At 41.2% G+C, this 17,455-nt stretch overlaps 1 protein-coding gene across 2 annotated transcripts in view; it reads left to right on the top strand.

Annotated features, from left to right (window-relative positions):
- Positions 1–17,455, top strand: part of LOC129633109 (chondroitin sulfate proteoglycan 4-like) — a 69,618-nt gene that overhangs the window by 37,437 nt on the left and 14,726 nt on the right. For both annotated transcript variants that reach the window (XM_055554893.1, XM_055554894.1), the window contains 2 exons: positions 1,246–1,377; positions 12,212–12,384. In XM_055554893.1, the coding sequence (XP_055410868.1) occupies positions 1,246–1,377; positions 12,212–12,384 (305 nt within the window). The remainder of the gene's footprint in view (positions 1–1,245; positions 1,378–12,211; positions 12,385–17,455) is intronic.

Genomic DNA, 17,455 nt, shown 5'->3' on the forward strand with positions numbered 1-17,455 from the left:
ATTTCCATTTTGTTTCCAAATTCATGAAATGTTCAAAGTGCCTAATAGCAGAAAACATTTTCTCCATAGTTTCACATTTAATTAAATACAACTTTCAAAGTGCTATTTCTAGTAAAAAGGAGCAAACAAGCAAAAATAATATTTGGCTGTGCGCCTCTGTTCTAAATTAAGCAGACCCAGAATTCTTTCCCTCTGTTTTTTTAAAATATGGTGACTCCAGTGTATTGGAAAAAATGTTTAAAGGCTGTAACCTTTTATTTTGAGGAGTCAGAACTCTCTGGGTTTGCTTAAACAACAGAGACTTAAGAGAAGGTTAAGTCATCAACTGGCCTTTTATTAAATCATGTTATTAAGGGAGTACTTGTAGGTAATTGCAGATCCTGATCATGCCTCCTTTGTTCCTTGCCACATGTCCCTGAGGGCAACGAGGAGGGCATTTCTACCCATTACATGATGCAGAGACCTGTGGGCTGCACATTTACTGCTGGATGAACCATTTCAAAAGGCGAGGGGACTGTGATCGTCATGCTCTCTGCGTGATGATCTTGCCTGGTGTTTTGGGAGTCAGACTGGTAAAGCACTCGGGGGAACAGGATCAATAGGGGGCCCGGCCCAACTTCTGTTTCACACATAAGTTAATTTATAACTTTGTTGATGTCACTGATCCCTTAACAGAAGTATGAGAGTAGAATTGTCTTCTTGCACGAATTTAACAAAACTGGGGCTGAGTCTTTCTCCATTTTTCTCTTTTCCCTCTTAGCAGGAAACAGAGATAGATGAATAATAGGAAAGTATTTGGGGGGAGGGGCTGTGTTATTTAATTCCCTCTAGTTTTGATTTTCATTATCATCAAGTATTATCAATAGTTCAGAAACTGCTAAGGGATGCATGTGTGTGTGGCATCCTTGTATTACTTTTACTGGTATAAATTGACTCCAAGATAATGAAATACAGGTAATCAACATGTCGTACATTTTTTTTTTAATTTCTTGGAGGTGACATCTTTGCTTTCTTTTATTACTTTCAGGAGAGGATGAGGTGGGAATATGCATTTTAGACCTTTATTGGTATTCTTTTCATTTTGTATTTTGGCAGTGTTTGATTTGGTGATCTTGGTGACCGTATAAACTAACTCTCAAATTGATAGGAGTAGCTTTGGAGGGAGATCAGGTGGGAGAGAAGGTGAAAGTGGGTGACTTTTGCAAAATGACCAGACTGACCAGAGTGTAATTTCTTCTTTTGAAGGAGCAATGTCAGGAGGCTTTAATTTCCAGGTTACTGATGGTTTGAACTTTGCACCACGACAAATTTTTAGCATCACAGCTCTAGCTCTGATCATTAGCTTGGAAGTAAACAGAGGACTGAGCATCTTCCCAGGTAAGATTTTAACTTCATTGAGTGTTTGGGTTTAAGTGTTTTTCAATTAATAAATTGAAATATCATTAATATAATATCTTTCTAAATATAGAAAGTTCTACCTGCATGGTATAAAGTATTATCTTTTATTATAGAGTGACTTTATCAAGAGTTACAAAGTCCCAAAAAGGATTGTCTCTTTGCAGGAATTTAACAGAAGTAAGGCTGGGTATCCCCCACCCCTGTCCCTCCTCTTTCCTGTTCCTCAGAAGAGGACATACTGGTGAAGGGCAATGGGGGAAGCAATTTTTATGGTCCATGTGCACTTTTTCCCTGTACTAGCCTTAAGTTCAGTTTAGTTCAGTCGCTCAGTCATGTCCAACTCTTTGCGACCCCATGAATTGCAGCATGCCAGGCCTCCCTGTCCATCACCAACTCCCGGAGTTCACTCAGACTCACGTCCATCGAGTCAGTGATGCCGTCCAGCCATCTCATTCTCTGTCGTTCCCTTCTCCTCCTGCCCCCAATCCCTCCCAGCATCAGGGTCTTTTCCAATGAGTCAACTCTTCGCATGAGGTGGCCAAAGTACTGGAGTTTCAGCTTTAGCATCATTCCTTCCAAAGAAATCCCAGGGCTGATCTCCTTCAGAATGGACTAGTTGGATCTCCTTGCAGTCCAAGGGACTCTCAAGAGTCTTCTCCAACACCACACTTCAAAAGCATCAATTCTTCAGTGCTCAGCCTTCTTCACAGTCCAACTCTCACATCCATACACGACCACTGGAAAAACCATAGCCTTGACTAGACGGACCTTTGTTGGCAAAGTAATGTCTCTGCTTTTCAATATTCTATCTAGGTTGGTCATAACTTTCCTTCCAAGGAGTAAGCGTCTTTTAATTTTATGGCTGCAGTCACCATCTGCAGTGATTTTGGAGCCTAAAAAAATACAGTCTGACACTGTTTCCACTGTTTCCCCATCTATTTCCCATGAAGTGATGGGACGGGATGCCATTATCTTCGTTTTCTGAATATTGAGTTTTAAGCCAACTTTTTCACTCTCCTCTTTCACTTTCATCAAGAGGCTTTTTAGTTCCTTTTCACTTTCTGCCATAAGGGTGGTGTCATCTGCATATCTGAGGTTATTGATATTTCTCCCGGCAATCTTGATTCCAGCTTGTGTTTCTTCCAGCCCAGCTTTTCTCATGATGTGCTCTGCATAGAAGTTAAATAAGCAGGGTGACAATATACAGCCTTAACGTACTCCTTTTCCTATTTGGAACCAGTCTGTTGTTCCATGTCCAGTTCTAACTATTGCTTCCTGATCTGCATACAAATTTCTCAAGAGGCAGGTCAGGTGGTCTGGTATTCCCATCTCTTGAAGAATTTTCCACAGTTTATTGTGATCCACACAGTCAAAGGCTTTGGCATAGTCAATAAAGCTGAAATAGATGTTTTTCTGGAATTCTCTTGCTTTTTCCATGATCCAGCGGATGTTGGCAATTTGGTCTCTGTTCCTCTGCCTTTCCTAAAACCAGCTTGAACATCTGGAAGTTCATGGTTCACGTACAGGATCCTTAAAGAAGCAGGAGAGCTTCTGTCATGAGTATCTAGATCTTGGGGTTTTCTTTTTTTTTTAATATAAAAACCTAGTGTATCAGGGGACCGGCAGTTCTTACTTTGAGGCCCTGCAGCCTTTGAACTGGTTTTTGCCAAAAATTTCAGCTTGGCTGAGATGGAGAGATGTAAGTGAGCATCTCTGACTCAAAACCCTCACTGCAAGGATAGAACAAGGTTTTACCCAATGGCGAGGGTAATAAAAGAGGAGGAAAAGAATTTAAAACTTGTTATTTCCCTCCAAAAGCACTGAGGTAGATGGCACAGGAAATAATAACATTTTACATTACAATTTAAAAAAACCCTGTGTATTATAACTTGTTTAACTGATATACATTATCAGTAATGCTGCAGTCCATTGGATTGCAAAGAGTCAGACGTGAATTGGCGACTGAACAACAGCAGCAATGTTATCAGTAAAATATAAACATTGATCATTTTAATAATATGGTCACTCCATGGTTACTCTAGCCAGTTGTTCTCAACCATTGTGAAGCTTTAAAAAATACCAGTGTCTCAGCCTCACCAATTGAATGGGAATCTTTGGACTAGGTCCTGGCCACCATTTTGTTTTAAGTTTCAGGTGGTCCTGAAGTACAACCAGGACTGCGATCTTGGGGCGAGTGGTGTACTAGTCTTTTAATCATTGTATCTGTGTGAGATAGGTGATATATTCACAGCAAGTTGGCAGAATTTGTGGCTTAAAGAGATGATATAACTTGATTGTGCAACCAGAAAACAGATAAAGCTTGCTGCTGCTGGTAAGTCGCTTCAGTCCTGTCCAACTCTGTGCGACCCCATAGACAGCAGCCCACCAGGCTCCCCGTCCCCGGGATTCTCCAGGCAAGAACACTGGAGTGGGTTGCCATTTCCTTCTCCAATGCATGAAAGTGAAAAGTGAAAGTGAAGTCGCTCAGTCGTGTCCAGCTCTTCGCAACCCCATGGACTCAGCCTACCAGGCTCCTCCGTCCATGGGATTTTCCAGGCAAGAGTACTGGAGTGGGTTGCCATTGCCTTCTCCAAGATAAAGCTTACATACCTCTAAATAAACCTAGAGAAAAATCACTGTTCATAACTTTCAAAAAAAAAAAAAAAAGAATTTTAAGGAAAAATTTTGAAATTTTTAGGTGCCTTAAGCATTTGAGCTCACAAAAAGAATCTTTATCAAAATCTAACTGAAGATATGTTAACCTGGATTCCTCTCTTCTAAAACCTTTTTATATTCCATAATTTTTCTCTGAAAAAAAATGCAATGCTTCTATCATTTTTCAAGGCAATTAGAGTGCCATTGGATATTTTAAAAAATAAGCAAACTACTACACCCTAATATTTTGGAAAAAAATACAGCCATCTATTAAAAAGAGGGTCTAAACTTAGAGTAAATCTGGTTGCTGCAAAAGATTAAATACCTTTCATCTATTCTCGCTAAACCCTGGTTTGTGACTGAAGACAGTTTTGTTAGATTCAAGGGGAGTTATAGACGCTGTAGCTTAGAAAGTTTCAAGTTTCTGGCACCTGTTTTACTGAATATTAATTTAGCAAAAAAAACCATGTTAAAATATCTCTTGTCACCCTTGTGGAACTCTGCAAAACATAGAGTAACTGTGGACACAGCCCTGAGTAACCATCCCCTTTCCCTCTCCGACATGCACTGCGTCTGCCCTACTCTGGCCTCCCTGCATCCTGTATCTAAGAACCCTCCGCCAGAACTTTACATTATCCTCAGATGCCAAAGTGAGTTGTTTCCTTTTCCAGCTCCCCCTAGCCTGTTAGGTCTGTTATTCTTGGTTCTCTGTCGTTCTCTATCCCCAGACCATGACTTATATCCAACTCCAGCCCCTGGTCAGTAGGAAGGAAGATGAATTTTCGTGTATGTTTCCATCAGTTGATTCTTAACATTTGATCTGAGCTTGAGTGGGTGTGGAATGAGAATGAGGGAGTCATAGATTTTGGAGATGGGATGGACATTATGGGTCCCTTGGTCCAGTTGTTCTTGGCATTCTTCCTACCCTAATGTCCCCAAGTAGCAGTGGCCCCTCTGTTCTGCATCAGAATTCCTGGATGTGGGCTGTGGTTCTGAAGACCACATGGCCTCATCCTCTCTCCAGAGGCATAGTTGAGTCTTGCTCAGCCTGGCTCTGCTGCAGCCTCCTGAGGATATTGGTCCCTGATGCTGTGTAAAGCTGCAGGGGTGATGATGACAGATGCCTCACTCATCTTCCCTTGGGACCCCCCTCCACCATATAAGATCCTGGGAGCAGGCCTTGAGTGACCTCTGCCTCCTTCATCTATTAACCAGCCCTTTGGCGGGGGAAGGCGATGGGGGACTCTCTGTGTCTCCAGGTGTCAGCTGTCAGCTACTGTAGCTCTTGTCAGACTCGGGTTGACCTATATGTTCTGAAATATTGGAGATGGTTTATTCCTTTTTATAGAGCTATGGACTTCATAGAACTGTAATAGGAGAAAATCTATTTCTATTATAGGATAGTATCAATAGATACTATTGATACCTGTGTTTTTATAGTGTTCTGTATCTTTTTAATCTACTGAACTGGATTGTTATAAAGATTTAAACAAAATAATGTGTTTAAAAGCAAGTTTTGATCATCTTTATTTGGCACATAAGTAACTGAGATGTGGACAGGTTCAAAGTCAGGTAACTGATAGGAATCATAAGCCTCGAGACCAAGTGCTGACACGACCCCCAAACCTTGTGCTCGGATCACAGTATCTGTTCTTTCTGTGTGTGCCTGTGTTCCAGGACTGCCTCTATATTAGAATATCAGCTCTCTGAGAATAAGACCATCATGATGGCTGCTTAGTTTGTCTCCTTCTTAATGTTATTGACGGATTGATACACACAACCAGGAAAAGTTGCAGAGCAATTTAATAAGCAGCAGTGCTTATGTGGAAATGTTGTGTGTTTTACTCTCTTGGATTATTAAAATATTAAGCCCAGCATTAGTCAATTTTTTTTTTCAATCACTCCCACTGAGCTCATACCAATTGGCTTTTCATCATCACCCCAGCAGACTTGGGCCATGCTGTTCTGCCTCCTTTGTATACTGCCTTAAAAAGCAGCCCTGGCTTGAGAGTTGTGAGAATTTGTAGGGTAAGCCAAAATAATTATAAAAATACTTACTAAATGAATGTTTGAAGGTTAGTTATAATTTGTGTTGTTGTTACTGTTTAGTTGCTAAGTCATATCCAACTATTTTGTGACCCCATGGACTGTAGCCTGCCAGGCTCCTCTGTCCATGAGATTCTCCAGGCAAGAATACTGGAGTGGGTTGCCATTTCCTTCTCCAAGGATCTTCCTGATCCAGGGATCAAACTGGCATCTCCTGCATTGCAGGCAGATTTTTTACCACTGAGTCACCTGGGAAGCCCAGTTATAATTTGTATGCCCTGCCAAATTTGAAAAGTCAATCTTTAACTCAGTTATTTTAAAATAGGAAGAGCTGTAGTTCTAAACAGACTTTTTGGTTGTCAAATAAGAAAGTAAACAATGTATATTTTCATTATTATTTTGTATATAAGTATCAGTTCAGTTCAGTTGCTCAGTCATGTCTGACTCTCTGTGACTCCATGAATCTCAGCACGCCAAATACACATACATATATATGTGTGTGTATGCTTATACATATATTCTATTTCTTTCAGAAAAATTTGTTCCCCAGAAAGGAATTTTGTAACCAGTTTTTCACCTTGAATGCCACCATTGAATGTGTTTATATTTAGTTATAGCATGTTGGAACATACTGTGGCCTTAGGTTCTAGTCTTTCTGTGTATCTAAGTTAAACCTGGCTCTTTTACAAAGAGTGTAGAGGGGGGCGTTGACCTTGAGAGTTTTGTCAAACTGGTCTGGAATATAAGCTTGCACAGACCTAGAGTTAAGTAACTGAGCAGTGAAGGATATTCATAGCAAACTGTGTGACCTCAGTCCCCTTGGGGTTTGGTTATGCTATGGAGGGAATCATGTCTCACCAATGGGCCATCTGTCCTGCATGATGGGAATTGGGGAGAGAAGAAAGCAGAAGGAAGTCACAGCATGTTGCTAAAGGGTTTGGAGCTGAGATTTATAAAATCTTTTAGTCAGATGGTCTTGAAACACTGAATTGAATATTCTAAGACTTAGCGGGAGATAACCAAGAGCTTTAAGAAAAGACTGTTAGTCCTCAAGGCAAAAATTAAAGACTTAACTCGTTGGGGAAATAAGAGACTTATACTCAGGAGTATAGTAATCATGCAAAATATATTATCCTAAGTGTTCAGTGAGGGTGCAGCCTGGTGAACTCCTTGAGTTTGGGGGAGGAAAATTTCCCATAGGCAACAATGGGGAGGGAGGTCTCGTTGGCCAGATGGGTCTTAAGCTGCCTCTGCAGAGTGAGCAGCATTGTGATGGTGGGAACAGAGAGGGAAGAGGTTACCAGTGAGGACAGCATGATGCAGAGGCAAAGCCCAGGGAGGAGGCAGGCTGTGTCTGGAAGGTGGAGAGCTGCATCTATCAGATTTCCTGAATCATTCATCACATTTCCTCACTCAGGTGTCATTTTAACTGAGCTCAAAGTATTGGATTGGCCAAAAAGTTCATTTCGATTGTAGCATCTTACAGAAAAACCAAAATGAACATTTTGGCCAACTCAATAGTATGATATAGGCAATATAGTGAGTGCCAACTTTCTAATAATACTGACTTCAGAGTCAGTGAGATCTACATTTAACCATTAGGCAAGGTGCTTAACCTTATCATCCCTTCTTAGCGATGAGGAAAAAAATACATACATCTTAGGAGTTATCATGACATCTACATGAAAAGGCAGGACTGGGTCTGTGCTGTTTCCTGGTATATCTCCATTCCTTATTAGAGGGCTTGTCGCATACACAGCATCTGATAATGTCCATTGAAGGAATGCACAAGACCTCCTAGCCCAGGGGCCATGAAACTCTTGCTGTTATGGTGGTGGTTGTTTTTCATGAAGCAAACATCATAGGATATGAGTACGTTTGAGAATTGCTATACTTAAAAGAAGGGCAAAAAGATATCTTTACTCCAAGACTTAGAGTCTTCAACATGCCAACTTGCTTTTGAAATTGCCGTGAGGTACATATAGAGTGGGAGCTTGCCAAAGAGATATGGTTACAGTGCCCTTTTATTACCACACTCCTGGTAGGGCAGTTCTTCTATAGAATATAACTTTAGGTTGGACTTTAGTGAAATCTTTCCCAAATTAAGTGCTTGAAGCTAACTGATGAAAATATCAATGCTTGGATGAAAGAAGGTGGGGTTGGGGGGAAGTGATGTTTGGCTGTTGGTGAATTGGGCTGCGTGGTCAGAGATGCTCATCAGGCATTTGCAGCAGGGAGCCAGCTAGTCTTGCTGACTGAGCATGCTCTGGGTGACTGAGCATGCGCTGGGTGACTGCTGACTAGGAACTGGACACCCTCCTGGGTTAGGAAGCTGGACGAGGGAATGAGGGATTAATATACTCTGGCTGAGTGAGAAGTACTCTTGACCTGGGATATCTCTGGTGGGCCCTCTACCCAAAAAGACTTTTTGAAGTTGACCTCTCTGGTGATCCAGAGGCTAAGACTCTGCCCTTCCAGTGCAGAAGGCTCAGGTTCAGTCCCTGGTCAGGAAACTAGATCCCACATGCTTCAACTAAAGATAAATAAAACATTTTTTTTTTTTTTAAAGAGCCCTCCCACCAACCCCCCCCCCCTTCACCTGCCAAAGATAATCCTTGAGGTGAAGGAATAAATGAAAATATAAGAGTCTGATTTCATTAAGGAAATAATTAAGAAAGCACAGTGTTAAAAGTTCCAAAGAAAAATTGAAGATGAGAAGAAGTTGGATGTTGGGGTGCCAGAGACTGCACACAAAAGAGATATAATCCACCTGACAAGAGGGGGGACTCTCGCTTGACAGGTAATAGAGAATGGGCCTCAGTTATGACTTCATGTAACATTGACTGAATATACAGAATAATTCTTCTTGGCCTCCCCAGGATGACCTCATTGCCTGGGTCCCCAGTTCCAGAAGCTACAAGGTAGCAGTGACTTTCAGCAGCAAGAACTATAGAAATACAGGAGGCAATTAAAGCATACTTGTGTGTGTGTACCAAGGCAGTCCTGACTCTGGGGCAGAACTGTGTTCCTGAGGCTGACATTTCCAGGTACTTCTGCCTCCTCTCAGGAGCCCCAGGGCCTAATGCCTATCCCCAGAAAACTCAGATATTTTATTTTACTTTATTATGTTTATCTTGTCTTGTTTTATCTTATTTTAGTCTTTTGTTTGGTAGCTTTATAAAGGTATAATTGACATAAATTGTAAGATATCTGAAATATATAATGATGATTTGGTATATGTGTACACTGTGAAAAGATCCTCCCCAAATCAAGCTAATGAATACATTCATCTCTTCCTATGTTTACTTTTTTTTTTTCATTTTTACTCCCTTAGCAAATATCAATTGTACAATGAAGTGTTATTTACTATAATCACCATGCTGTACAGTAGATCTTCAGACCTTATTTATCTTATAAGTGAAAGTTTGTACCCTTTTACCAAACTCTCCCCATTTCCTTCACCCCCAGCCCCTGGCAACCACTTTCCAATCTCTGTTTCTGAGTTTGACTTAAAAAAAAATTCCACATATAAGTGATACCATTCAGTATTTGTCTTTGTCTGGCTTGTTTCACTTGTTTCACATTAGCCTAATGCCCTCTAGCTTCATCCATGTTGTTGCAAATGACAGGATTTCCTTCTTTTTTTAAGGCTAAATACTATTCCTGTGTGTGTGTGTGTGTGTGTGTGTGTTCACTGTGTAGCTCAGTTGGTAAAGAATCCTCCTGTAATGCAAGAGACCCAGGTTTGATTCCTGGGTCGGGAAGATGCCCTGGAGAAGGGATAGGCTACCCACTCCAGTGTTCTTGGGCTTCCTTGGTGACTCAGATAGGTCCTCCTATTTTAAAATAATTGAGTTAAAGATTGACTTTTCAAATTAGGCAGGGCATACAAATTATAACTGGGCTTCCCTGGTGACTCAGATGATAAAGAATCCACTTGCAGTGTGGGAGACCTGGGTTGAATCCTTGGATTGGGAAGATCCCCTGGAGGAAAGCGTGGCAACCTACTCCAGTATTCTTGCCTGGAGAATCCCCATGGACAGAGGAGCCTGGTGGGCTACAGTCCATAAGGTTGCAGAGTCGGACATGACTGAGCAACCAAGCACAGCACAGTGTATGTGAGTGTGTATATATGTGTGTGTGTGTGTGTGTGTGTGTGTGTGTGTGTGTGTGTATGTATGTATGTGTATATATATCACATTTTACAACATTTTTTTGATCTATTCATCCACTGATTGACATTTAAGTTGTTGCTATACCTTGACTATTTTGAATGATGCTGCAACAAACATGGAAGTACATATTTTCCTTTGAGATAATGAATTTGTTTCCTTTGAATGTATACCCAGAGGTGGGATTTCTGGATCATATGGTAGTTCTACTTTTAATTTCTTAAGGAAACTCTGTACTGTTTTCCATGGTGACTGCATCAATTTACATTCCCATCAGCCGTGCACAAGGGTTCTGTTCTCTTTTCTCCACATCCCTCACTAGCATTTGTTACTTCATGTCTTTTTGTTAATGGGCATCCTGACAGGTGTGAGGTGATATCTTATTGTGGTTTTGACTTGCATTTGCCTGATAGTTAGCATTGATGAACACCTTTCCATGTACCTGTTACCTATTTGTAAGTCTTCTTGGGAAAAATGTCTATTTAAGTCATTTGCCCATTTTAAAATTGGGTTATTTGGGGATTTTTCTACTAAGTTGTTTTAGATCCTTGTATATTTTGGACATTAACCCTTTATCAGATATGTGGTTTGCAAGTATTTTCTCCCATTCCACAGATTGCCTTTTCATCTTGTTGATGGTTTCCTTTGCTGAGTGGAGGAAATTTTGTTTATTTTTGGTTTTCGTTGTCTGCTATTTTAAAGGGAACTTTAGTTAATTAAAGGCTCAGAACATTCCTTGCATGTTTGAAAATCTTACTGAAAGCTGGTTTTCCCCATGTATTAGCTATAGTCAAGGTCCTGCCTTTAAGCACCTAACATGGTTTAAATACTGCAGTTGGTGGCCCTCACTCTCCAGGGCTATAATGGTTGAGTAATGAAAGCACAGTGGATGTCACTTAGGAGGCTTAGTTAAACAGTGTATCGAGTGCCTACTCCAAGAGCTAGTGCAAGGCCCCTGTGCAAGACCTGATGCTAAGGCCCTTTAGCAAGGGCTAAAACAGAAGAGAGAAGGTGAAATTCTGGGCCAGGTGGACTGCATAAATCTCTCTCAGATCTGCCATCCTATCAGGTTGGGATTACTCCCTAATCCTGTGCAAAGTGAAGGGATATGTACTTCAGCCCTGTATTCCTCAAGCTGTGGTCCTTCTGGTCTGTAAAGTGATAAGAATGGAAAGTGAAAGGAGGTGTTTAGAAAATTTTATAGCAATTTGACATTGTTGCAATGTTTTATTGTGTTTTATAAAATTATTGGCCCACAGTGGATTTAGGGGGAAACACTGATCCTTCAGTACAGAGCATGTGAGAAGCACTGCTCTAACCTGCATGTCCCCCAGTCTCTCTGGCCATTGATTATCAATGAGGTCACATTGGCACACTCACCACTCACACTGGTTCTTCTTCCCATGATATCCACACAGGCTCTTCCCTCCCCATGTTATCCATGCAGCGTGCATGTCTGGGGTCCTCTGGGACCTCTCACGTTTGTTCCAGAGCCAGCCTCTCCTTCAGGTGTCCACAGATGGACACTCCATGGAGCACCTACAGCCGCCATCAGGCCAGGATGGGCCTGTCCTCCCGGGGAGGGGGCTGTCTCCTGTTCTCTCCATGCACAACATCGACTCCCCCTTCCTGTGCCCGGAGCTGAGCTGGGTGCCACTCACCTGGCAATGCCTTCTTTCTCTTGGGATCAGTTAGACACACAGGACTGTGGGGGCTGAGGGGGTCTTTTCATGGGATTTTCCTTTCATCTCCAGCCCTAGTAGCAAAGCACATCCACAAACAGATGTCTCATGGATCACTAGCTCCTCATAGCCCAATTTCAAGTTAAAGTTAGCCAGTCTCCTGTACATAACTATGCGTTTTCCAGTTCCCAGGGGTCTTTAAAAGTCATTAACCATAGCCTTCATATGCTTTACATGCATGTTTTAATCTTCACTTAGGTTCTGTGAAGCCCCTTTCATCTCGTGACCTGCTAGCTGTGACCAATGATGTGGACAGTGCAGGCAACAGAACTATAACCTTCACTGTCATACGTTCCCCTAGACTCGGGAGGCTGCTATGTGTCAATTCTGACAACAGCACGGAGGATGTTTCCGTGTTTACGCAGAATCTGGTGAGTCCTGATGTACTTCTGGGCAGCTGGACTGGGCTTGGTGTCTGTGCAAAGCGGGCCCCTCGCTGCTCGTCCTCATCCTGTTAAAGTCAAGCAGAGGTGCCCCTTTACCCAGGCAGTTACTCATTCCAGCTGTGCTGCTCTTAAAACTGGACACTTTGTGGTGAACACAGGATAAAACACAACTGGCGGAAAACACCAAGCAAATTCAAACCTCATGTCTAATAAATAAAAGGGGATCCTTTTATCACTAAAGATGAATTTAAAGGGAACCCAAAGCAGAGTTGCAAGAGTAAATCCTGCAGGATATGTCTGCGTACATTTATGCTTAATATGTGAAGTGATATACATAATTTCACATATTACAGTTGTATGTATGCATGTAAATATGTATGTGTATGAAGTTTGTGTGTGTATTTAATCTGCACCCAGAGCCATCTGTTTCCAACTTCACTGGTACTTTATCATCACCAGCATCCCAGAATGCCATCAGAATGGCAACTTTCTCAGCTTTCTGCTGAGTTGTGTTGTTGTTCAGTTGCTCGGTCTTGTCTGACTCTTTGCAACCACTCTTTGTGGCTGCAGCACACCAGGCCTCCCTAACCTTTACTATCTCCCAGAGTGTGCTTAAATTCATGTCCATTGAGTCAGTGATGCTATCTAACCATCTCATTCTGTGTCACTCTCTTCTCCTTTTGCCTTCAATCTTTCCCAGCATCAGAGTCTTTTCCAGTGAGTCAGCTCTTTACATCAAGTGCCCAAACAAAGTATTGGAGCTTCAACTTCAGTAACAATCCTTCCAATGAATATTCAGGGTTGATTTCCTTTAGGACTGACTGGTTTGGTCTCCTTGCTGTACAAGGGACTCTCAAGAGTCTTCTTCAGCACCACAATTTGAAAGCATCAGTTCTTTGGCGCTCAGCTTTCTTTATGGTCTAACTCTCACATCCATATGTGACTACTGGAAAAACCATAGCTTTGACTAGATGGACCTTTGTCTGCAAAGTGAAGTCTCTGCTTTTTAATATGCTATCTTGGTTTGTCATAGCTATTCTTTGGAGGAACAAACGTCTTTTAATTTCGAGACTGCAGTCACTGTCCGCAGTGATTTTGGAGCTCAAGAAAATAAAATCTGTTACAGCTTCCCCTTTTCCCCCATCTATTTGCCATAAAGTGATGGGACTGTCTGCCTTGACTTAGGTTTTTTGAATGTTGAGTTTCAAGCCAGCTTTTTCACTTTCCGTAACCTCATCAAGAAGCTCTAGTTCCTCTTCACTTTCTGCCATAAGAGTGGTATCACCTGCATATCTGAGGTTGTTGATATTTCTCCTGGCAGTCTTGATTCCAGCTTGTGATTTATCCAGCCCAGCATTTTGTTTGATGTACTCTGCATAGAAGTTAAATAAGCAGGGTGACAACATACAGCCTTGACATACTCCTTTTCCAATTTTGAACCAATCTGTTGTTTCATGTCCAGTTCTAATTGTTGCTTCTTGACCCACATACAGGTTTCTCAGGAGGCAGGTAAGGTGGTCTGGTACTCTCATCTCTTTAAGAGTTTTCCACAGTCTGTTATGATCCTCACAGTTAAAGGCTTTAGCATAGTCAATGAAGAAGTATATGTTTTTCTGGAATTCCCTTGCTTTCTCCATGATCCCACAAGTGTTGGCAATTTGATCTGTGGTTCTTGTGCCTTTTCTAAACCCAGCTTATATATCTGGATAGTCTTGGTTCACACACTGCTGAAGCCTAGCTTGAAGGATTTTGAGCATTACTTCCTAGCATGTGAAATGAGCACAACTGTGCAGTAGTTTGAGCATTCTTCGGCATTGGCCTTCTTTGGGATTGGAATGAAAACTGAACTTTTCCAGTCCTGTAGCCACTGCTGAGTTTTCCAAATTTGCTGACATATTGAGTGCAGCACTTTCACAGATTTCTTTTATATTACTCATTATATTGCTTTGCAGACTTGGGTCCTAAAGCACAGGGAAGTTAAGCCACTTGCCCGCAGCTACAGTTCACAAGTGTCAGAGTCAGGATTGGAACTCGGTCTCGATTATAGGTCATGCTCCTCTCTGCTAGGCCATACTTTCCTCTTAGAGTTTGTAATGAATTAACACAAGAAAGTAAATACAAAATGTTTAGTACACTGCCCCACGTGTAGCAGATGCTAAATAAATAGTAGCTAAGGCTGTTGTGATTATCTTTTTGTCCTTGAAAATGCGAGAAGTTCTTTCCTCTGGTAGCCAAAGGACTAATTTCATGGGGCAGGCCATTTTCTGGGACACTGGAGTTGGCTGCTACATCTCCCCTAATGGGCTGTGGTGATTCCATGAATGGAAATGAGGCCATGAGAGGAAAGTGGCATTTGCTTCATCCTGTCACCCACTCACTGATTCCCTTTGTGGAAGAGTCCCTGGTGTTCTGGAACACATTTCCCTGAGCGATGACGAGAAGAGGAGGCTGGGGACCATGTCAGGGGCTTCCTGTCTGGATCCAGCAGCACTGCATCCTTGGGCAGAGCACAGACTGGAGGCAGACTGAGGCCTGAGGCTGGGGCAGCACCAAGGATCCCACCCCAGAGGGTCAGGGCAAGGAGGACCTGGTGGAAGGCCTCACCAGAGCAGCTGGGAGCGGCTGAACAAACCTGGTGTGTTTTGCAGGATGTGTTTGGCTAAGTTTCTAAACTTCTGTGAATAAATTTCATTGAAATACCCTGACTCCCCTTCTGCTTCTTTAGTCACAAAGAGCATCAGTACTGTGGGGGAGAGGAGAATCTGCAGAGGGAACTCTGCAAGAATACAAACCCAAATGCTAATTCTGGCTCTTTCAGTGTGTGTGGGTTTTTTGAGTTTTTATATAACACATGCTTATTGTAAAAATAAAATTAGGAAACATTAGAGCAGAACATTAATATTGAGATAGGTATGGCAGAGTCCCTTTGCTGTCCCCCTGAAGCTATCACAACATTGTTAATCAGTTATATTCCAATATAAAATAAAAAGCTAAAAAATATAAAAATAAAAAAGGTCCTGACATCAAAACAAAGAAAATTAATACTGAAAAAGAGTAGAGCATCATCAAAAAATTCAGTGCAATTGGTGTTTAGGTGAAGGTGTTCCAATTTTGTTTAGCTTGTGTGTTCAAAAATGCACATTTTGATTTGTGACTTGGGAAGAGAAAGAAACTTATTGTTTTCCTCCCTGACTTTCTTCTTTTCAGATCCTGTCTTCTTCTTCACATGCACATAGATTATGAATCCTTTCATAAAATCAATAGTTTTATGGGCTCTGTCATATAGGACCTTGGTCAAATTCTCAGCCATTTTATGATGGTTCAGTTTCCTCCCCAGCAGCTCCAGAAAAAGTAAAAAAGAGGGTGGGATAGGTTTTGGAGGTAGCGACAATGGTTAAAACCTTTTCTCTGAAATTATTGAACAAGGACCTTAATTGAACACTTTCTGTGTGCTTTGATTAGTCCTCTTCAATATGGTTGGTGAGAAGAGATATTACAGAGGAAACAATTTTCATTATAAAAGGAGCTCAGAGCTGTTCAGCCATGTTCATGTAATATAATGTCTTCAGTTTCCTTTTGACTTTTTAGATTAGTTTTTTCTAATTTCAAGAGTTGGTTCTAGCCCATAACCTGCCAAGGGTCCAATGGGGAGAGGGCTTCAGACAGGTGGTGGCTGAGTCTTTTTTCACACCTTTACCTTAAAGGACTAAATTCTTTCCAGCTCTCTACCACTCAGCTAGGGGAGGCAGAAACACTGTATCATTTGCATGTAAAACCTATACCCTGTCTGGCTTTTGATGGATAAACAAAAATGACCATTTAAATTAATGGCTCTGGATGGTTACAGCTTATGAAAGAAATCAAGACATTTCTTGCTTAATATCACCCTTTAGAAGAGTAATTGTGGGGAAAACATTTGTTAGTTAATAGCTCAAAATACTTTCTTATCCTGGAATAAATCAATGATTTTCAAACCATACCATATCAACCTACCAAGATAAACAGTAACATTCTTGTTTTTCACCTGCCTAATTTTACAACTGCCCAAGAGGGAATAGCTAAACCACAAAAATTTGTGCTGAAAATCTTACATCCTGAAGAATTAAACATACAAATACACAGAGAAGGTGAATCATCAAATTTTAAAATGAAATAAGACCTTTCTACAAATGTAGAGAAATTATTGTTCATTTCAAAGAATGTACAAACAAAGTAAGAATTGAATTCTCTAAAGAATTCTCTTACTAGTAGAGCACAAGGCTAATTGAGTGATTTTCATTCCAGTGCTTGTTTAGATAATTTGGAATCATTAAAAAGCAAAGTGTTCTGGTTTTGAGGTTTATGACGCCTGGCCTTTTTTCTTTTCCATAAAGCCCAGTAATTGCGTTTCAGCCATTATGCTGTTATGGATAGATCATCCATCTTCATCTCTGCCTGCTGCTTCAGCACAGATACAGGATTCCAGGTCCACATTTAGAAAATGATACAATCGATTCTGGGTTATGAGTTTTGTCTAATAACCCCTTCTAGACTCTGAAATCAGCGTGTACATTTTAAGAAATTGTGAACGCATTTCCCATAGGAGAGAAGCTAATTTATTACAACTTAATGGAGAGTGCAATGGGATGGTTAAACTTTGGCTCTTTTCTTTTCTGAGCAGGGAGGGATAAGCTTCTTTGTGTTAGTGATCACTCTTGCCCCACCCTGACCCCTGCTTTCTTGGGGTCTCTTCAGTGACAAGCTTAATGGCAACTAGACTCAGTAGACATTTTGAACATTTTCCAGTTTCTTGTTTTAGCAATTTTGATTTGGCCCTTGCAGTTCACTGAATTATGTGCTAGCATATTTTTGCATGCATGGAAATTATTGTATTGCATTGTCATCTAGCCACCTATTCATTGTTCAAACCTGAAGCTGGCTTTGAGTAACCAAAAAAGCAGAGAGAACTAATTCCCATTTCAGTGAGCATGGTTGAGCTTTTCTCCTTTTATTAACTTCCTAAAGCTGCTGTAATAAATGACCTCAGACTTGGTGGCTTAAAACAGCAGAAATTTAC

The sequence above is a fragment of the Bubalus kerabau genome, chromosome 18 (assembly GCF_029407905.1).
Source record: "Bubalus kerabau isolate K-KA32 ecotype Philippines breed swamp buffalo chromosome 18, PCC_UOA_SB_1v2, whole genome shotgun sequence".
Taxonomy (NCBI): Eukaryota; Metazoa; Chordata; class Mammalia; order Artiodactyla; family Bovidae; genus Bubalus; species Bubalus kerabau.